The 24,786-nt window shown below is 30.8% G+C and overlaps 1 protein-coding gene across 1 annotated transcript in view; it reads right to left on the bottom strand.

Annotated features, from left to right (window-relative positions):
* Window positions 1–17,519: 17,519 nt before the first annotated feature.
* LOC147077100 (uncharacterized) overlaps window positions 17,520–24,786 on the bottom strand; it is a 335,612-nt gene continuing 328,345 nt past the window's right edge. Inside the window, exon 12 of the mRNA XM_085940721.1 lies at window positions 17,520–18,138. Within this exon, the coding sequence (XP_085796847.1) occupies window positions 18,079–18,138 (60 nt within the window). The 3' untranslated portion in view covers window positions 17,520–18,078. The remainder of the gene's footprint in view (window positions 18,139–24,786) is intronic.

Raw genomic sequence — 24,786 nt, 5'->3', positions numbered from 1 at the left:
TTTCATATATATTATATATGAATGTAACAACACAAAACATCTACATACATAATAGACTAGGTATTCCCTATCAGCAAAAACTTACTAAATGATTATTTCATTTAACATACTTTTGAGACGATAGAAATCAGCATTTCTTTCAAATATATTTTTTATGAATTTTGACCAATACTATGCAGTTAAATTTAAAGATGTAATTAACAGATGGGGTGTTTCAATACAGAAATATTTTGCCAAAATTTTAGCCAATTCGAAGAATTGGTCCTACTATTTTTTTTATAAGAGACAAATACACCAAAAATCTTTAAATTTACACTGACACCGTCAACTGAGATTACGAAAATTTCCACGAAATTTACTCTCGAACAGTGATGGTTTTAGCTATGTGGAGGTTTGTGGCACTGACAGGTTTGGAGGCACCCTTGCAAAAAATTGCTTATGTGATAAACCGACATTAAACTAATATGTACATAATATGTAACAGTGAGTATTGCAATTCAATAAAATTTATGACGTCGAAACATTCTAATGTTACGACAGCATAACCTGCATCGTGGAAAACCGACACTGCTTTGGATCTTTATTAGGTAAATCACCTATTTCCTCAATCCTACTTCTCTTCAGACAAAATTACTCGTCAAGGAATTAATTGCAACACTGATACTTCAAAACATAATCAGTACGAATATTCAAATGACTTAATAAGTTTTCGCTGTTGAAGGACATAAATTATTACAGAGGTAAATAAAACTGTAAAACATAGTAAAAAAACAATAAAAAAACCATAATCACATTTTTAACAAGTCAGATTTTTCTTATTACTAATTGAAATATATATTATATTATGTAGTTATATTATGTCATATTATATTTACTAACTTAAATCTATTTAGCAATATCTCACTTGGCTTAAATGTAACATTTTTGTCTTTTATAATATACAAATTATCATTTTTATATAATATATATAGCAAGGAAAAAATTATATAAATCATTTAAATACAAGAAAAAATCGTTAAAAGGAATATTGTTTTTTTTTTTAAATTTTATTAACACCAAATATAATATGACGGTTATATCGGCAAACAGCATATAAGTAATAATTAACGTAATATATTTAAAAAAAAATACATGTATTACAAAAAAACATGATTTTTTTGGGAACTAATTTTTTCATCAGTGAAAATTATGAGAAAACTATACCATATTACATATTATAATATTATTTATATTATATCGTATATTACAATTATATATTAATATGGAACTAATCTTCGTCGATTGTTGTAGTCAAAGCGGTAAATCCATATTTCGAAGACAAACTTTTGTGAAATTGACAAATTGTTGTTTACTTTAATATATCATCATATATTTCATAGCATATATATTATATATGTAGATATAACTTAGCAGGTATGTAAGTAGTAATCATTGTACACAAAATTATAAAATGATGTCAAATGCTTATTTCTTGAATATTTATATAGCATCCGACTAGAAAAGGTTGAAAATGAACACGACAAACTTAACAAAAGAGTTTTCTATCTATTTTTAAGTCATATATTCATTTATGTATAATATATATATATATATTTTAGCCTATTTTAACTTATCCAAACTGCTTTATTTACTGTAAAATAACATTACTCATAAAATAAAACATGGTAAATTAAATATTAGCGTACAATTAAAAATAAAAGAAAATGATTATTACGTCATAATTATGATGACGATTTTTTTTAAATACTTCATATTCTATTGGACATACTTTATGTTATATATATTTTATTTTCACACAAAAATCATTCGATATTTAAATAATCTTGAAGTACTAAAATTGGTTTGAATAATCATAATATCAAATAACTATAGTTTGATCTTTAACACAAGGAGGTACGCAGTTTATTGGCGGGTAGAGCTTGCTGACGTTGACACTGTTGTTACATAGCAAAAACATACTCAACGGAACACTGATGTTACGGACAATTCACAGTTGACGAAAAACGGTTACAATGTCGCCGCGATACGGCGTGTGTGCATGTGGAGAGCTCAATGAGGACACCTGTACCTCGACCGCGCGCGAGAAGTGACTCGCGGCGATTACATGTGGACGGCTCAATGAGGTGACATGTAGGTACTTGAAAAACGCGCGAGTTTTTACGCGCGTGTCAAATTGCACCATCTGGACAAGGTCTTATAATATAATTTCAGGATTTTTTCATGACTTTTATGATAATGGTTACTTGCTGCGTCATTCAGGAATTGGTAACTCATATAAATGAGTATCAATCATTACTAATATTCGAAGTTATATAAACAAACTCATTAACACACATTTGTTATAATGAATTCTCTTCAATATTGCAGGGATAACATAATAGTTTTTCACAATAAGCCTGTGAATAAGTCCGCGCTGTCCTTCTATTACAGTAATAATCATTAACATTGGACGAAGGCCTCTCTTAGCTATATCCACTCTTTTCGGTCCCTAGTTATTTGCTGCCACGTACAACCACAAAACTATATGAGTGGGTTTTAGGGCATCCCTGTGGACGTTTAGTGTCACTGGAGTACCACTGTATGGCGGCATTTATCCAGCGGTTGTCCACTCGCCGAGCGACATGTTCACGACCTCTATCCCATCGCATACTCTTGTCTGCTTCCTTATACATTGTTTTTATTGTAATCTTTATGCGTTAAGCCCAACATGCACCTTTCCATGCCACGTTGCGATACTTGTAACTTTTTGATTTCTCGTACATAGGAGCCCAAATGCACTTCATGCAATTTTAGTTCTGCGAGCAATCTCGTCATACACACCACCGCTATTGTTGTCCATGATAGACGTAGTTGTTGACCTTTTGATTCATCAAAGCAGTTTATCATTACTTTTTGTCTTTGAGACATTTATCTTTAAACCTGCTTCGCAGCTTTCATTTGCAAGCTCCTGTATCCTGTTCTGAAGGTCTTTGGGTCATTCTGCAAAACGCAGATGACTGAGGGATTAGCCGAATGGCGATTACACTGTTCTTCCAGTCAAGCCACCTGAATAGATCTTCCAAAGTAGCGGCTATTATACTCGTACTATTATTCATTGGCGAAAGATTATAATAAAATTCTTCGCCAATTTTGCAAAACATCCTTTTGTTAGCGGTCAAGCTATAGTTATTACAAAATTCAGTGGTTATTTTTCAAAACTGGACATGTCCACTATTCACTCCTCAGAGATAAATGAACTTACTTTTCAAATAAAAACACAGAGCGAAAACACGCACGCGACAAAAACCAAACTGTCTGATTGTATGACAACATACTTGGTCACGTGACTCAATACAGTCCCGCCATTAGCTGAAAGTGACATGTCTCATTTCGAACGTCAACAACGTTGGACGTGTCCCTATTTGAATGTCAACATACTTTTTGAAACCTCTTTTCAATATGAAATTGGTGTTTTGTGGTTATTTTTGAAAGTCAACAAAGTGTGTATGAGGTTATAGAATGATATTCCGATAATAACTCATTTTCGGCATAATATATGGGACATATCCAGTTTTGAACGTCAACCACTGAATTGCAGACATTTTTTAGAAAACTTTGACTAGAAAGACGTTTGTAATGAATCTGAAGTAAATTATAATCATCGTTGGAATATTATGGGCCTTGGTCTCCTCCAAGTAATGTCCCATATCCATATTACACAGATTCTCCCAAAAATATTTTTTACAGTAGGTAGATACTATGAACAAACTGAAATCTTAAATATTTTATAATGTGACATAGATTTTCATTTAATTTATTGTAATACATATTATAAATGTCTAAATACTCATTATTATTATGGATTATCAATAGTATAATATATATATTTCATATTTTGATCAATTTAACGACGATATTCGTTGAAAATTTGTCACTTCAAATTCAGTATACTGCAATATAGAGACTAAACTTTGTCTATATTCTAAATTAATAAAAAATAAATTCAAATACATATCGAACCTTTCACAGTTAAAACTCACCAAATGTCAATTTACCTACACTGTTTAAACCGTTCGCGAAAATTTGACCGTCGCAGTCAACTATATTGGTTCGCCACGCGGAATTTAATTGACCGTCACGAACAATTTTATTTACCGTCGCGAACAATTTAATTCACAGGAAACGAAAAACAAAATTCAATTTTATATATTATTTTAATTTTTAAGTTTATTTTACAATTGTAATGTTTGCTTTATGATTAAGTACTGTATTGTACATATTTTACGACTATATTGTGTAAGAAATTCATTAATTTATCTGTAAACCAGAATAATTTATTTACATATTTAAATTATTGATTTTTTCAGTGTGAAACAGAAACAGTTTTTTAAATTTGCTTGTGAATCTGTTCGTAAATAATTTTATTACCCACAGCGGTCAAAAAATATTAACCGAACTAAAAGCACTTACTTTACAAGACACTTGTAAAGCCAGTGCTCACCTACGCATCGGATACCTGGACATTAACTCTGCGAAATGAACGAGCCCAGAACGTATTTGAAAGAAAAATTCACCGCCGTAAACATGGACCGATCAGGGATGGCACGAATTGGAGGAGAAGATATAATGCTGAGCTCTACGGGCTGTACGAAGATTGCAGCGCAGTTCAATCAATTAAGATTGGGAGACTGAGATGGCTAGGTCATGTGCACCGTATGAATGACAATGAACCGGCAAAGAGAGTGATGTCCAGCAATCCGATAGGACGTAGAAGAAGAGGGAGGCCAAAGATTCGCTGGTTGGATGGAGCTGCCAGTGACTGCCGTATTCTGGGGGTACCAAATTGAAAAGCGGCCACACTGGATAGGGACAGGTGGAGGGAGCTGTTGGAGGAAGCCAGGACCCACACCGGTTTGTCACGCCCCTGATGATGATGGTCAAAAAATATTATAATTTCCCTTACTTGAACAACTGCTCTATTTAATTTGCGGTAGGTACCTACTACTGCGATGATTATAATATATTATTATTGTATAAGATTTTGGGGGCGGTTCTGTATGTCACCACTCATATACTACAGAGGAATATTTTCCACAAAACCGTTGCCAATGACACTAGTATATGATACAATTTTACAATGGATTTCTCGCAGTCAGCTTGAACAAAAATATTTTTTATAATAGTTTGAAGCAGCGACGAGATACCCTCATCTATGACGATGTGTTGTTCACTGTTAAATGTCTAAAATACATAATATTATTATTGATTTAATTTATTTTGAGATCGCGACTTATTACTCATTTAAAACAATATCTTGAGGTTGCTGCCAAAAGTTGGTAAGTCGATAATTTAGGTATTTAGAGGTTGACGACGGATTATGTGTCTATGTATTATATATATATATATAATTATGTAGGCTAGGAAAAAAATCAATGTCATCCGAAATATAGAAGATGCACAAGCACAAAAAAATTAGCAGTATGCCTGGATTGTAAAGGGCATGTCAAACGTTAAAATTGCAATTAATAACATAACTTGGAGATTTACCTACTTTTGGCAGCAATTATTTATTATTATTTATTTGTGGAAATCGTGCCTTGTAAATTGGAGTACTTACTGAAAATCGAAAAGTAATTTTGCCTGTTGTTATAATTTACTCAATTTGAATAAACATTTAGTGCATTTGATGAGTTTTGCCTGGTCTGGGAACAACACGTCAAGCCGCAAGATCATCCCTAGAGTATTAAAAATAACTTTTGGCTGGTTTAAAACTACGCGAAACAAAAACAATTTTATGTATTTATACCCGTATGTATTTTTTTATTTTAAATTAAGAACAATCAAACTGTTTTTTTCAAAAATTCTAAATTTAAAATTAAAATAAATATTATGTTTAAATTAGTGATACTTCATCCATAATATAAAGTGAACGACAGTGTTATTGTGTAGTTAAATCACGGTGTCAATTTTAATGCGGATACGGTGAATTTCACTGATATAGTGTATGAAACAAAAATGAAATATTTATCTCATAATTTTCAACATGATCGTGCCAAAAAAATAGGATTTGTTCCAATTCCATCACGACGTCAGGGAACGACTCAGAAGTAACTTTTCACGACCGGGGCCGATCGTGGCCTGTGAATCTTCCAATGTGTTTTGAGCTTTACACTTAAGCATGATTTAACCAGCGCACTCTTCCAATCATAATCAATTGAATTAAGGTGACGCCATCTTTTATACACAGCTGTTATCTTACGGTCACGTTTGTTTCAAATTCATATTTTGCTTGCCTACACAATAAGGTGTATATTATTACCACTGGCTTTAAACCGGCTCGCACATCTAAACTTGTCTCGACTACAACACGTCGAATATGTCAATGCGACTTTTTTGATATTCCCAAAATACACGTTACCTAATGGACCTCAGCACACAATATTTTAGTTTAAAAAAAAAATATCTGGTGTCGCTAGCAACAAATTTCACGTGACTCGCATCGAATGTCGCTTGTTCTCTGTTGCAGTACGCATGCGCATACGTTACGTGTCCGCCATTTTAAATTCAAACATTAAAGCCAATCGCGATGTCTCCCGCGTTCAAAATGGCAGATGGGAACACCAATATTTACTTTATCCAAGAGATTTGAGTACCTTTGTATCAAAGTGGGACAAACGCCACCTCCCACTAAATTCATGTTTTAATTGATTATGGTAGTGCAAGTGATGTTCTTTTCAAAACATTTACCAAAAGTATCAAAAACGGTAGTTTTCATAGAGATTTTTGAGTTTAAAGTTGGTATGTTATATGACACTTTTCACACATGTTTGTGAGTCTCCTGTAAAATTTTGTAAATGGCTAATGTCCCACCTTGATACCAAGGTACTCATTTACTCTGCAATCAGACGCATTTGTGCTTTATAGATAAGACAGCTAGTATATTATGTACTACAAATACTGTAAACACACTGTATGTTTGACATATGTTAGTATATGAGCACCGGCTTCACTTTAATACCTCCGTGTAGATAAAAATACTTAAAAATAACAAAATATTAATTAGATACATATTATTATGTTGGGTGACCATATTATACTTTGTAACACTTCGATGGCTGCTAAAGTCAACGTGCTAAATTTTCTTGAAAGTTATAATATATATCGTGTATGTTTAGTTTGTATGTAATAACTATTTATCCATATATTTATACAGTTAATGATTAAAGATTTTATACAGTTCTCACTCACGAACGGGTTATGTAATAATAGAAAATCTTTTTAGACGCTAAGTATTTTAGTCTAGAAGGATGTTTTGCTTCTTCACGGCTCAGACCATAGCTTTCCGACCATTTTTGCCACAATGCACACTATTCAAATGTCGATCTCTACGTATTTGTATTAAATTTAGCAAAGCAGGTCACTAACTACTCGGCAATGCTATCCAAAAAATAATTGCATTATAAATGTTTGATAACTGTGATAAGGACTTGATAAATGCATTCTGACGGCCATTTTATTCGTACAACTCAGTGAGATCTCAATACGGATGTTTTTTTTTGTAATTTATAAACCATTCATTTAAATAAAATCGAGCACAATACAATACAGATATATAGTTATATTATGGATAATCTGTGTCAATGCTTGAAAGAGCTACTCATAATTTCTGGCCAAGTATTTTTAATTTTGACAATTTTGAATAATTTCGTGTTACACAGTGATAGTAGGGTCTTTATTGCCTTGCAACAATACCTATCTTACGAAACACGTTTCAATCGCTCGTTGCGCACAGGTTGGGAAACTATGGTTAGATTTATTTTTCCTCTACCGTCCGCCAAACTTGACATAAATGCAATTCGTGGACAAACATTAACAAGACAAATCTAATAAATGTACCTAGTTGGCTTAGTGTCAATTATACAAAAGTTAACAAGCGGTATTTTTGTCGCTTTTGGTTGATATTATCGCTATTGACATCTGCAGGCTATCATTCTCATCATAATATATTGTAATAAGTGCAAGAACTTGGGAAATACAATTGTAAAAATAGTGCTTCTACATGTTATTTGTTTCAGTTGATGAACGTAGGTAGGTACGCAAAAGTTATTCTGTTTAGGTAGATATATATATTAATTGTATCTACATGTATCACGGTTTTTGCAGTTAATAAAATTGCATTTTGTTTGATAACGTTTAGGCAGTTTGAGTAGTCAACAGTTAGCTATAATGTGTCGCTACATTTCAAAATCAGCCAAGTCGACCTTTAAGTATTTTTTGACTTTTTTGTGAATTGCTGAAGAACTACTGCTTTCTAACATTTCTGCGTTATCAAAATGTTGAATTTATTCATTTTAAATACTCTATACTCGAAATAATATAAGCTTTCACCCTTGTGACTGTGTATTTGAGAAAACAACAAGCTTTTTTTCTCCTATTCATCTATTATGGACTTGGCTGATTTTGAAATATAGCGACACATAATGTGTGAAATAAACAGGGTCAGTGTGCGAGTTGTTGAAAACAATTTTGTTCTTTTCCCAATAACTCATAATACTTAGTCGACTTCGCTTCGCTTATCTGTGTGCGGACCGCCTAATGTAGTTTGATCGGTCTTTTGACAGTCGTAATAAAATGTAATAAATAATCTGGCTACAAAACATCCTTCTAGATTTCCTATGGTGATTCTACTGACAACATTGAGACTAGGTCATGTACTACGCAATTCTACGACACTACCAACAACATATCGACACAGTCACGACACAATAAACATGAAGAACTAAAGATTGGACCACATTTAAAGGTTAGAAACTATTGAACACAATTTTAAAGTAGAGGTGTTTTTTTATGAAAGAGTTAATTATCTATTTACTACGATATACAATAATAATATGTAGTTTTGTCCGTGAAATATTTACGACACAGACAGCTGCGATAAGTAAAAACATAGTATATGCCAGTTTAATGCAAAACATGGTACTGAGTTTATAGCGTTAAAATGTATTATATAGTGTTTATAGTTGGAACAAATGTAGTTAATGTCTAGCTCTGTAATTTATATGAATATACGAGTTAAAAAAATAAAGAATGACTGCGAAACATGGATCCCTAATAGATGAAAAATTGGAGAAGTCTGGTGCTGTGAATGGCAGGTACTCCCAATGCTTATAATATAATAAATCAGCTGTTAATATACGCTCACGGTGGCCGCGCAACTTCAGCATTGGACTATAACGCCGTGGGTCCCAGATTCGAATCCTGGGTCTGGCAAGTACACATATTGTTTTTCAATTTCATCCACCTAGCTGATGAAAATACTCTGGCAAGAATTAAAATGTGATCAGCTGTAAATATTAGAAAAGAGATAAAAAAAAATGTGGAGTAGAGAAATGAGGATTGGAAGCTGATGTGTGTTTGGAGAAAAGATTTATCCTCCAGAAAGCAGTGAAAATTAGGTACACTATGGTAATTAATATCACTATATTGAAAATACATAATTTTGAAAAACACTTTCTGAGAGAATATATTATAACCAAAAAAAATCTTTTTTTGAAAAAAGTAAGCCCTGCACTCCCGGGTTTACGCCCCATCCGTGCATTACCACTATGCTACGCGGTGACATAGTAATGCTTGTAAATCAAAGTAGCTTGGTTTGGAAAATCGCTGATGAGTAGGTATTAAAATTGACCAATAGTTAAAATTTGTCGCAATTAGTATGTCACTGCGTAGCATAGTAGTAATGCACTGATGGGGCGTAAACCCGGGAGATGCAGGGTTCGATTCCCCGCGTGGGTGGCTTACTTTTTTCAAAAAAAGATTTTTTTCTATTGGTTATAATATATTCTCTCAGAAAGTGTTTTTTCAAAATTATGTATTTTCAATAATTAGAATGATACATTCTTAAATCTTGTGAATTATTCGTTGAATAAAAGAAGTAGTTAATTAAAAATATCACTTTATTATAGAAACGGACTTGGAGAACCATGTTAAATCCCATTGAATCGATATTAATACGCAGAGGTGGTAAACTAATGAACTATGGAAAGGCTTTAATATAGCAGTGAATTGGACCCGGATGAGGAAGATGATGATATTCATAATAATTATAGAGCAAGACAGTGCTGCACGTAAGTAAGTTGTTGATGGATGAATTGGTGGTGGGTAACAAAAATACGTTTTCATACATTTTTTAGACTCCGGCTTCTATACCGAGACGAACGCGTCACCGTGGCCATTTCTGGAACTAAAGCTATTACTTGACGCGTGGCGTAATACTGCCATCGTATACAGCGCAATGACGTAGATGTCATTAAATATAAGCCGAAGAGTAGTTACAATATTACATGTAGTACTTTTATTGCAAAATTGGTTTGTTTTGATTAAAGAGTTTTTGAATATTAATTATTGATGAATTGTTTTCTAAACCAGTTTTTATGATGTAATCTATCTTTGAATATCTTAATATAATGATCTACATGACAAAAATGCATTAAAATTGCACTTATCGTGTTTTGCCTGAACGACAGGGTTTGCTAGCAAGTTGAAAACTAAAATTAAAAGAATTTTAGAGAAACAGCTGATAAATAAAACAATACTGTCAATCTTGGTGTCCCAAAACCGCATAAATGACAGTTATTTTTTTTAAATGTAGCCCTACAATTGGCATAATAAAGTCACCTGTGCGGTTTTGGCCCACATGTGGCCAAAAACTAAATAAATAACATTCTACTTATTGCTTTGTTTTGAACAAAAATCTAGAATTTTTGCTGTTTTTGCATAGGCTAGCGCGTCGAAGGTATTGTTGTATTGCTTTTGTTGAAAATTTAATAGAAACACCTTAAGAGCGCGATGCAGAACCATTCTTTTAATCGTAGTTTTTTAAGGCGGCAATAAATTAATTATCGCAATAATAATTATTTTGTACAAAACTGCAATCATAGATAATAATATTATGCGCAAAGGTTTTAAACTTTGCCTTATGAGCCTACCGTATTGCATACATTCCGCTAGACGGGGCTGAGGTCACGTGGCCTGAAGCTCACACAAAATAAATCTGAATTCTTAACAAAATAACCGTATAAATACAATAGTTGAAGACAGATGGCACTGTCGCATATTTTTTTTTTAATTTTATACGATTTCTCAATTTAATACTTGAAAATTCTGATGACAGGTGGGTCTGTTTATTTTTTAACTTTATAATGTCTTTAGTGTATTTTTTTACAATGTAGGCTTTGAATATTCGCTTAGTATGAAACGTTTACCACTGGTAAATCTACGGGAACGGCAGTAGTCCAGAAACCATTTAAAATAGGTCAAGACACGTCTAATTAAGTCGACCCAAATTAGCCACTCTCGATAGTGGTTTTTGTTAAGTGCGACCTAATTAATCCAGATGGTTCTGCATCGTACTCTAAGTAGTTACATCGCATAATGTTGTCATTGTAAAAAAATAGTACATTCAAAATATGTCAATAACAAAACATAACTAATTTTATTATATTACCTTTGTTCTGAAAAAAGTGTCTAAATCCACCCTAAAATAAATTTAATAGTAAGATTTCACATCATCTAAAACATGTTTAATGTAATATTTTCATATTTTATGTTTAATTTGACAATTTGACAGATAAGTTTTGAGTCATTCGAAGGCCCATATGAAAATCTATTAATTGTGCCCACTTGTTCACCGCAAAATTATGTATATTTAAACCTTCTTTTAGATACTCCGAATTTATATTTATGAGTGGTCGTCCCATATGTGACGTTAAGCCCTAAGGGAGGGGGGGTCTGATACAATGTAACGATTCAAGACGAAAGGCCGTAGAAAATGTTTCGTCACAAAACCAATAAAGTGTAAGTAATCAGAACATTATTTTGTCCACCTACTGGAAACAATAATTTTCAAATATATTTTTTTTAATTAATCGTGTGGTGAGTTTAAAATTGGGACACTAGTAGAGAGAAGGGATGACAATATATGGATGACCCCTGACTCAATAATATCGTCTCCCTGTTTAGAAAATGTCATTTAAAATTCCAATCAGTTATCTTAAGCCGCATTAAGACCAAACTAGCGAATGTTTGTTCTTCCCCCACTCCAGCGAAATTCTTATGCTCGCTCAACAAAAATCGTTTACGTCAAGAGAATTTCGCCGGAGTGGGGGAAGAACAAACATTTGCTCGCTTGGTCTAAATGCGGCTTTAAATACCATGTAGGATCTCTCTTTCACATTGCTATATAGTTTAAATATAAACAATCTGAAGCGGGCGACTCCTGCGCATCTGAGATAATCACCCATTGCTTGCATGTATTGAAGAAAACAACAAATTGAATAGTGAATAATTGCACATTATGTCTTTCGTGTGCTAAAATTCTCATAAACTTATTAGGTAGCTACAGTTATATTTTTTTGAATCACCATGAATTAATTTTAATTAACAACATTTTGTTTTTCCTATTAATTATCTAATTGCAGTTGATAATTCTGCATACTTTTAAAACTTGTGCGATTTTTTTTTGTGCATTGTGAAAAAAACGTTTGTGCTTATTACACATTGTTTTTGACTGACATCCAATTACTACATCGTGAGCTTACAGGCAGAAGTCACTAACTCCAAATACACAGTTCTGAGATAATCAATGTTTTGTGTTTTTGTTTTTCCTAAAATGGTTGTAAAATTTTTATTTTTTGAATTCTTCATTACTTTTATTTTTTTATCTGTTCAATAATCTTAAATCGTGACTTATGCCAGTCAAGCAGCATTATTTTTTCTATATAATGACATTTAAATCTCAATTTCGTCAAAACTGGAGTTAGTGACTTCTGCATAGATTATGAATTATGAAAAGAAAAATCACGAAAGACATTTCCACAAACTTAAATTCAACATATACAATAAATAACTTAAATCTAAGTAATCGTACGGAAGTGTAAAATGTTTGTTTAAACGAAAATTAGCTTAATTGTTGATTTTTCATTTTATATGAAAATGTTGCTTACCTAGTTCTGACGTTTCAGTGAGAAAGCTATCTCGCAGGGCGGCGTTTGATTCAATATACAAAATAAATTAAGTAATAATGTTCTATATTCAAAACGTTGACGACGACGTACACAAATGCGCTTTGAAATATGACAATAATTAATATAATAATTATATCAATACAACTTCTGCACAACTATTTTTTCTATTGGAATTGACAGAAAATAATTAATAATATAATATTCAGTACTATGTTAAAAAGTCAGCCTTTCGTTTATAGGTTTAGAGTACCTATAGATTCTACTAACGATACAATGACGTTCACAAACACACATACATGTAAAGTGTTTAAAATTCTCGAATTTCTGCCAAAACTAGCTATTTTAAATAAATACAAGTAAGAAATAATTCTTTATTCTGGAAAGGGTTCAACTATTTTTCATTTTTTTTAAGGCCTAGAAAGAAATTTAAGAGTGACATTTCAAAATTGTTCATTTAAATTTTAAAAGCTCAAAAGCATTTCCTTAAAAGTTGTGCATTAAAATATATTATTACTTCAAGTATGTAGTAGTAAAATGCACGAATAATTTAGGGTGGTTTTGAAATTAAAAATAATTAGAAGTTTTTGATTTAAAAGAATCTGAAGACTCTGGAAACAAAAACGGCATTTTCCATTCTCGTAAAATGTTGGTATGCACATATAAAAATGTCATACTATTTCGTATAAATGTTTAACTTCTAAAAAAAACTATAAAACGTACTCAATATTATTATTTTTATACATTTTAGAATACGTTATTTAGAAAGTATACATGTAAGAAAAAATATACAATATTTTTGTTGAGTTGTTAACATTTTACGAACTTATAAACTTCCGTTTTTGTTTCCAGAGCCCTCATTTTTAGTGATATTAAAAATCTCAAAACAGTGAACTGTCGGGTTTCTACCGCCTGTACACTGGCATGCATTTAATTGCATCAACATTGTGTATTTTAAACTATCGCGAAGATAACTGTACTTTTTACACGTAAAAGAGCTGAATGTATCGTCAATCTCATTCTTCGAGAGTAAGCTAGACGCGATATTGTCATTATATGGTACTATTTGACAGTCGTGAAAATCGGTTAACCTCAAAATGAGACCGCACGGTGTACTTTTTCCGCTTCGCCACTATCGTTTTACTGCGCAGGCGCAGATATCGAAAAAACCACAACAGTCACGTAAAAATTTAAAAGCTTCCATTTTTTTTGTTTCATGCATGCAATCATGCAACTTCTAGGATAATACATGTTTACACGTGCATTTTATTGTTATAGCCACGATAATACGTACTGTCAGCAGTAAATCTATGCACGTGTAAACGGAGTTAGTATTAGATTATAAAACATTGACATTATTAATTAATATCACCCTTAAAATCTCTTTGCAGGCAATAAAATTAAAAAAATATTATTTTTATAATTAATAAGTAAAATTTAAAGAAAAGGGTTACCAATTCACTTATAATTTCTGATGCCTTAAGATGAAACCGGTACGTATATAGGTACCTATATAAAAAATAAAAACGTGGAAGTGTATTTAAATACTTAACATAAAATTCATAATAAATAATCAAAATACTATTATTATTGTATTCATAAAAAACATTCATTTGGTATCAATAAATGAAAATAATTGTAAGTAGTAGGTAGGTACCTACATAGTTTTTTTTTTTGTTAAATGACAATGCAGGTTGACGTTAAGGAGGAGATTAATGCTACTAGCGGTATCTATCGATGGGATACGAAGGATGCATTTATTTTTAGGTAATTTGTGTTTTTTTTTATTAATTAATACGTAAGTTACGTGAGTATCTAAGAAAACATTAAAAATAGCATTTTACCCATATAGGTACTTAATAAAAAATTAAATATAACTTAGAGCGAATCTTAAAATCTTATAAAATTATATTGAAATAAGCTTCAGTATGGTCACATTATCGAGATACCGCTAACATCACTGTATTGTGATACCTATTAGCAATCAAATGCAGACATCTCCACGTAGTCAATCAGGAAGGTGCGTTTGATCAGAAAGTGATAAGTAGTGCCTTTGATGTTTCGATAGTTAAGTAAATCTTAATAAGCAGATCATAGCGTTATACATTTTAAACAATAAAAATAACAGTTTAAAGCTTTGTATGAGTCTAATTTTCAATTTTTCAATGTCATACTTAAATAAAAAAATATTTTTTAAAATGTTATTATAATTTAAAAAAAATGTTACCAAAGAATATTATTCAATATTATTTATTCGATTGTATTTGGGCAGGTATGTTTCAGTTTAAAAAAAATCAATAAATATAATAAGTATATTATTTTTGCGATAGAGAAATTAATTTTTATTTTTGTGTTTTTTTCTGATTGTAATTTAAGATTGTCTATTTTTTTTAAACAAATGAATTTATTATAAATAAAAATAAATAAGAGTCTAGGGTAAATAAAAAAAATGTGTTTATATTTCTAAAAGTATTTTTCACAATATTCAATGGTGTTTCACCTTCATTTTGTTATATATTATAATATATTAATAATTCTACTATTAATATTAATTCCTAACCTATTGTAAATATTATGTTTTAATTCTACGTTTAGCTGCAAGCTTCTACATTCTACAAATAACTACATTTTCTATCTAATATTTTTAAAATAAGTATTTGTACAAACGCATAAATTAAAAAAAAAACGGGGATGTCCCATTTCTTTGAGATAAAATCTCTCTTGTAATTTTAATTGCTTTAAAAATATAATAAAAAAACCTGCCGATTTTTTTAAAATACGGCACAAATTATAATTTTAATTGACGATATTTATCGCGAAAATGCGAATTTAAAATAAAACTCAATGCTCTGACGTTTTAGTCGTTGTTTGAACCATTTTTTTTCTCCACGGACTCACACCGAAACTTTTGACATTTAGCCGGGTTTCAAACCGTCACTCTTTCAAAAACAACACCATCCAAGATTAATCTTGTATAAAATGAAATATCAATTTCAATTATCCTTCCAAGACAGCTTATTTACGCAAATCTCATATCTATCTATCTAACACCAACATCAAAAAACATGGCTACTCGGGAATATTAAAAAGATTTTTAAAAAAATCCGTTAATAGACCATTTTCGCCATGCTAGGTACACAGAAAAAAACGGTACTACTGCTCGACTTCAGTATTATGTCTGTACCATCAAAAATACCTAAAATTCCCCACTTCCGTCTTTTACACATCCCTATGATGTCACAGACACAACATAAAAATCGTACATATTTATTTGAACGTCACAGAAGAAAAGCAACATTAACAATAATATTATTAACACATAACTAACGAGTTTTTATTACTCATTTTCATAGATAATGTGCTTTTTTTCAAAGACAACTTAATGCTCGAGTGTATATGCGCATTTGTTATACTTGAACCATTTTGTTTATGGTTTGGTTATAAAAGACAGTATAATGTCGATTATTTTTGAAACCATTTTTTTTATCAATTATTTCTTTTTATAAACTATCCTTTTTCTATCTAATATTATTATGTATAGCATTTTGTATAATATTATAATGTAATATAATTATAATTTACATATTTTTATCGATTAATTGATTTATCATAATGATTATTATAAATAGCGAGTATTTCATATTTTTTTAACACTATGCTTTTCATAGTATATATTATATATATATATATATAATAGATATATATTATCATGGTTTCGTACACTAACATAATGTTTTTAAAATATATATATATGTGTATATATATTATATAGTCATAATTATGAATTTATTACGCATAAATAATTGTGACACACAACCTTCTTTGCCATATTCTTAAAAATTACTTTTTTTTTTACTAAATATTATAATATTCTTATTAAAAAAACTAATCTTAAAATTATTAACTAAATTTCGTTTAGTGACTATAGAGATTATTCATATTTTGTTATTTTTTATTCATTAAAATAATAAATATTTAATCGCTAAGTATCTCTTATTTTTTAAAGTTAATTGTTTTAAAATTTCTGATATCGGCCGCGAGATGTCACTCGCTACAGCCATTAGCTACATTTTTGTCTATGCCTTGACTAACGCTTACAATCTATGGTCTCCTAAAGATAACCTAACCTCACTTTTTGATTTTCTTCAAATCGCTTTACGAAACAACCGTAGTCTAATCATAACATCATAAAATCTAATAATAACAACAAAAAAAAAACACCAAACGAAAGCCAACAATTATAAATGTAACCCATCGGAGATTTCGTGTCTTCTTTTCGATGGTACACACTCTAACAATCGTAGAAAATTAATAATAGGTATGAATCTAAGACTATTTTTGTTTTTAAAACAGTTTAAACGTATTTAAATAAACAAAATTATAATATAGGGTATAAATTTAACATTGCCAACAAATAAACAACATTTAAAATAAAATTATATCATTTTTGTGTGAGTTGTAATAACAGAATTCATTATTACTAGCTACAAAACGATCACTCTTTTTTCCACCATTTTTGGACGATACACCATTCAATAAACAATTATTAAAAAAAAAATACACAATTAATTAACTTCTAGTCATTATAAAGTATATATTTCAGAAATTCACCTAAACTTTAGGTAACCGACTTTGGATTCGTTGAAGTTTGTATTACGGAACTGTTGTAAAATATGTTACAGATAGATATTTAACGTAACGTTCACACCGCATTCTAATGATACGATAAAATGCTATTTGTTCTGCTCAATGTGACACAAAACTATACCCATTTTCGTATTGTTTGTTACAAAAATGTTAAATATACAATAAGATTCGGAATTATTGTATAACAATGTAACAATATATTGTGCTTGTGGGTATTTTGGTATACATTTTACATCGCGTGTTCCTTGGGTGTACTTTTTTTCTGTACGCCACTGTATCCGAAGTCTGATGGGGTACCTTGATAGGCGTTTTCGCGAGGGTACTAGACGTGCCGCCAGATGTGTTGCTGTACGGGTTGCTGATGCTGCGGAGGCGTCTGATGGTGATGATGGAGGGGCCGGGGCAAGGTGCCGCCGGATGTATGTGGCCCTCAAACTAATAACCCTGGAGCTAACCATTCATCTTCAGTCAACTGGGGGTGCAGTGCACTCTGAAACATAGATAAACAATCCATAAAGTATATTTTATATAAAGGTAATAAACGAATAATAAATCCAAAGATTTATTAGATTTGTTGCAGCAAGTGTTACGATATTTTTTTTATTTGACGCGTACACAATTTTTGACGTCTCATCGGTCGTCCTCAGTGGCGTAGCTGCCTCGTTTCAATAGTATAAGAGTTTGCAACGTATTGGGCTCCAAAATCTCAAGTGGATATTTATTTTATTTTATAATATTAATCAGTAAACTATTTCTTTTATTCACTTTTAATTCACAAGATTTGAGAATGTAAAATATTCTATTTTATATTGAACATACATAATTTGAAAACATATCATGCATATGCCCAAGAAAATCATTTTTAGATTCCGTCATTGAATTATCCGTGACGTCGGCTAGTAATGAAGGCATTTAATTAATAGATACCTTGATTTAATATACAAAAACTGATAGCCAACCTTTTAACGCAATTTGATAAGCATTTCAAGTAAGATCTACCAGTTAAATTCTTCGTAGTTAAGTAGGATACACGCAGTAGCAGTTACATATGCATGAGATGTTTTCAAATTATGTAGGTATGTTTAATATTATTTATTTAACAACTACATCTAAAAAAAGCTAAAAATAATTGCTCCAATTAGAACAGGGAAAATTTTGAAGAGCTAAAATTAACCGTAATTTTTGCCTTTTGACATTACTTAGTGTTATTTTGAGAAATATGAAGAGGGACCCAATATTTCCAGCCACGCCACTGGTCGGCCCATCAGTATTAGATAGCATGCAGCCAATGTAGAGCGGTAACTTTAACCGATTTTTAAGCAGGACATCAAATATTTTAAATAAGGTGCTAAATTTGAATTGAGTCTCTTTATTTTTTGTGGATTAGGGATTCCACGTGTTTGGCTTATTTTACTTCAAATTACATTCGATAGAATTTATTTTAAATATTAAAAAATAAATGCGATTATGTTTGAAAGAAAACCATGCAAAAATATTAATTTTGTGTAAATTTTATTGGCGCCCAACGTGGGGCAAATTTTTTATTGGTGTTAAAAATATAACTACTAACACACGAATAAATTATGTGAGATATATACAATACAGATTATGTGTGTGTATTTAATATATTCAAACGAGAAGTATAAAAATAATATTTTTATAATAATGAAATACTATAATATATATTATTTAAAATGTTTTCTCTTATTATACTTCTACCAACGTATTCCGATGGGTGGAGAAATAAACCTATAGATATATACGAAAAAATACGTGAGAAATAATTATTTAGTGGTAATGTTTCAATAATCATATAAGTACTACACGGATAACTATGTAAATTCTACGAAATAAATGCCAAATCAATTAATAATTGTACTTTGTAAGAATATAATATTGCAATTAGTAAATGTCACAGATCGTGCGAAAGCTATTATTTATAATAACGTTGGTAAATACGGTTAGTTGTAATTTATACGAAGACACCGATTGTACGAAAGTAAATTGGCCGAAACTATCAGGTCGATTTGCAAGCGGAAGAATAGCATTCAGACCGAATGTAATTTTTACAACTTTTTTTGCAGAAGCGTCAATTTATACTAATTTAAAAATTTGGCAGAATTCTGTTGAAAATAATACTACATATCGCTCATGAGAATACAATACTTCGTATGCCACGTCAAAACACGAAATGAAGAAAACTCTCTCTAGTCTATATTATTATCAAGGCATACAAATTCTTCAGTTTTTGTATGTCACTATTAAGATTAATAGTAAAATACGAAAAATACGTGATAAATTTGATGGAATCGTAGAGATAATATAGATTTTTTTTCATCTCATGCACAAATAGTGTCATGTGGCATACGAGGTATTGTTTTCTCATGAGCGATATGTTAAATTTTAAAATTCATACAGTAGGTAAGTCCAGATTAAAAAAAAATTATAATAATTACAGTGGGTACTTTTCAGTCATCATCAATGATTTTTAATGAATAAATTAATTTGAATCTTTAAAAATGATTATAGGTTAAAGCCTAGTCCCCACTCTATGACGTGTATTTTGAATTAATGTTCAATTCTCGCACTTAAGGTGAAGTCTTTACTGAGCCGTTTTTAAAAAGGCACCTAGCGGAAATATACAAAGCTTGCAATTTGAGATTCTTTTTTTGGTAATTTACAATTTTAAATATGTAACTGAAAACATTAAAAAACATTATTGTAAGTCAAAGATAAACTTTGTTTTTGTTTGTGAATTTGTTGAACCGGACCGCACCCTATTATTACATATATTTTATGGTCATATTTATTAATAAAATTTAGTTTATTAAGTTTTCTAAGCATCACCTAAGCGATTTTTGACTAATTTATAGTTTTAATATTTTTTATATCTATTTTAAAAAACATGGATTTTTATAAAAAATATAAATGTGTATAACTTGAAATCCTTTTTGTTTATATTATATCAAGCTTCAATATTGGGACCATACATAAATAAAATTTGATATTAATAAAAAGGATTTCAAATTATACACATTTATATTTTTTGTAAAAATCGATGTTTTTTAAAATAGATATAAAAATATTAAAACTATGAATTAGTCAAAAATCGCTTAAGTGATGCTTAGAAAACTTAATAATCTAAATTTTAATAATAAATATGAGCATAAAATATATGTAATAGTAGGGTGCGGTCCGATTCAACAAATTCACATTTTATTACATTTTTTACAATTTGTTTTCAGATACATATTTATTCATTAATACTGTTGAAATTGTAAATTATCAAAAAAAACGTCTCAAATTGCAAGCTTCGTATTTTTCCACTAGGTGCCTCTTTAAAAAAGGCTCAGTAAAGACTTTACCTTAACCTTAGTGAAACACTATTATTTTCAAAATACACGTATTTTTAAAAAAATATATTTAATTATTTTTTTTAAAGTTATACAAATTACCACTTTTGCAAAGTGTTGATCCATGAAAATTTGCATTCTACCATTTGCAAATCGGCCTTATGGTTTTCAATGATTTTCCTTCATACGAGTGTTTTCGTACAATCCAACAGATATGAGTGAATACGACAAGGAGAATTGGTTACCTAATAATCATTATACAACGATTAGAATGAAAAAATAATAAAAAATAGCTTCTTTCAGAACGCTTTCAAATTATTCTTAAATCTCACCTAAAATACGTAGCATAATATAGTAGACAAGCTATGGGGGGGGGGCGTAATATTACTAGATACATCTAGTGACTGAATTACGAGACTTGCATTTAAAAGAATTCATTATTAACTTGATTGAGATTGTATCTGATGAGATTTTTATACTATTTCTGTGGAAATCTGTTTTAAAGATCCAGTCTTTAGACTCTTAGAGCCGTTTCACACGGGACACATGTGTGTTAAGATTCCGCATTTACATATAAATGAACGCGACACTCGTGTGTCTCCGTCTGAACGCGGCGATTCATTTATGTGTAAATGCAGCCGCTCGACACACAGGTGGCTGGACACAGCTGTCCTGTATGAAACGGGCCTTAGGTCAGCAAAGGTCACGTTCTTATAACCAATTAATAATGACTATTTTACAAAGAGATAGGATTATATTTTAAATTCAAAGTTACAATTATTATTATATTTTTTATCAATAAAATTGCAATTAATTCATTGTTTATTTAATAATATACTCAATCTATCATACACTTTAATTTAAATATTCTCAAGTATTTTTAAGTATTTTTTTTTTGTTGATATGATTGAAAATCATCTGAAATAATTACTTTATAATATAGCAATTTATATTATTTTCTCAAATTAATATGATGACGGAAAGGGAATTTTAATATTATTTAAATACATGTCTCGCAATTTTGTCACTGGTAATTTATGGAACTCTACCTTAAAGGAAAGCTTTTTGAGCATCCAATTATATTATCTCTTACTGTGTTGATAAATTACGGGTCATTGGTTGTTAACCACTGGCTAACGGATTGGGTCCATGCTATGGATTCAACCACAGATTATTCAAAATTTCATTCAGAAATTGCCTTAAACCAGAAAGATGATATTCGTTGTATAGAGTTACCATGCTCTGTTTTTTTTTAAATTAATTTCAAGTAAGACTAATTTTATTGGTTATTCAGATGTTCCGACCATGTCCGATCCTAATAGGATCATTTGGGCATCCACTGAATAAAGGTTTGTATTAACAGATTTTGTTTTTTACGAGAAATGGATGTCAGCCATTTGTTCAACCTATTAGGTCCATACCCTGACTCACACACAAATTGAAAAACAATATGTGTACTTGCCAGACCCAGGATTTGAACCTGGGACCCCGTGATAGTCCAACGCTTAAGCAGCGCGGTCACCGTGGCTATTGAGATATTCACTTATGATTATTTTCGGCAGATTAATCTGCAAACCAGCTAACTGCACTTTTAACCAAAAATGAGATTTTGATGGTATTTTGTTATAAAGTATGTTTTATATGGTCACACAAAATAAATATAATCAAACACCTAAACCTGTAAATAAATGCATTATCCGTTCTTCGCACAAGACAGTCAACTGCTTGTGCCAAATTTCCAAAATTGTAAATGGAACAACTCCACTCTTAATATAAATTTTCTTTATATTATATAAAAGAGAAGCTAAAACAGTGTAATTCATAGCTTACTTGTAAAAATAATCCTTGTGTATTTTTGGAATTGTTAAATTCCGCTCGATAGTTAAATTATTATGTTTTTTCTCCTTCTTGAACAGTTTTCCCAAATGGAGTTAGCCGGTTTGCAGTTAAAGCAGTTAATTGAAATGTAATATTTTGAACGGACTATAATAATATTAGACACTTGGATATGATGTCTTCTTAAATCATGCTTTTTCTCATATTATATAAATAAGTAAATGAAAAATAATTTCTGCAAGCTATTGAAATATATTATATTTCATAAACGCCTGTTGATTTCCGTATACGGAAATTTGTACGTAAACAGTTCACCGCAGGACACTTATTCGTGCGCCGCAGTACGTGAAACATGAGTTCGTGTAACATTTAATCAATTGACGAGTTCTTCGTTGAACATTTCACCGTGGTTTATATTTGTACGTATGCTACAACATGTGGCGAATTTTATGAGATGTATTTACTAGGTTAGGTTAGGATTAATTTAATTGGAACAGTACTATTTGCAAACTATCGCCGCATTTTGTAAGATACGTACAAATATATTCCACGGTGAAATGTTCAACGAAGAACTCGTCATTTGATAAAATGTTATACGAACTCATGTTTCACGTACTGCGGCGCACGAATAAGTGTCCCACGATGAACTGCATACGTACAACTTACATATTGTAACCGACGAAAACACCGTATAAAATAAATTATGATACAAAGCATATCTGAAAGAAACTATTTAGCTTACTTGGACCAAAGTTAGGTATACGTATCTTTTGTTACTAACAGATTAGAGGAATTAAAAGAAAAAACGACAACTAAAAAAAGACAAAGATTTAGAGAAAAGACATCGAAATTTTGAGAAAAAGAGAGAGAAAAAAACATTAATAAGAGAAAGATGGAAAAAAATTAGAGACATGTGAAACACTTACGAATTTTTTCATTCGTTACTGTGACAGCGATTCGACGAAGTAATTATTATAATTATCTAATGGTAACCCCTTTGCAATACGCGCAATATGAATGACAATAATGCAATGTTCAAATTCCATTATCTCTAATAATAAATAGACAACACGCGTTTTTTTCTTTTACATTTCTCTCTGAAAACCATCCACGAGAATTAGTTTTGTTTATATGTTTAACAACATTGTATGGAGATCCCAATGGTTGGAGTAACACAATATATATTATTATAATTAACTATTTCTTTTATTTCAACGAATAATTCACAAGATTTAAGAATGTACCATTTTAATTATTGAACATACATAATTTTGAAATACACTTTCTGAGAAAGTATATTATAACCAATACAAAAAAAAAAATTGAAAAAAGTAAGCCACCCCAGCAGGGAATCAAACCCTGCATCTCCTGGGTTTACGCCCCGTCTGTGCAATACCTCTATGCTACAAGGTGACGTACTAATTGCTAGATTAAATAAAAAAAATAAAAAAATCGATTGCCAAAGTAGCTTGATTTAAAAGAACGCTGATGAGTGGGTTTTAAAAAGGCCAATAGTTAAAGTATGTCGCAGTTAGTACGTCACCTTGTTGCATATAGGTAATGCATGGACGGGGCGTAAACCCAGGAGATGCAGGGTTCGATTCCCTGCCGGGGTGGCTTACTTTTTTCAAAAAGATTTTTTCTATTGGTTAAAATATTTTTCAAAATTATGTAGGTATGTTACATATTATTATATTGCAGATTTTAGCTTATCCTTTTTTATATTATAGAGTAAATTGGGTAACATTGATGTATGTTTATATGTCGCGTTGATTTGATCGGGTGTGAATAGAATATGAAATAACTATTAATTTGTTTACCATTGCATACAATTCAAGGTAATTTGATCGCTGTCTTTATACCGACAGTAAATTGTACGACGCCATTTACTCGAGTTGTAATTAAATTTTACAATAATTCTACATAATTTTGCATTCTTTAACAGTTAA

Source organism: Rhyacophila brunnea, unplaced genomic scaffold (assembly GCF_057557595.1).
Source record: "Rhyacophila brunnea isolate RB1 unplaced genomic scaffold, BYU_Rbru_1.0 scaffold_13, whole genome shotgun sequence".
NCBI classification, from domain to species: Eukaryota; Metazoa; Arthropoda; class Insecta; order Trichoptera; family Rhyacophilidae; genus Rhyacophila; species Rhyacophila brunnea.
Note: the sequence above shows the minus strand (reverse complement) of the source record. Positions and strands in the feature narration are given on the sequence as shown.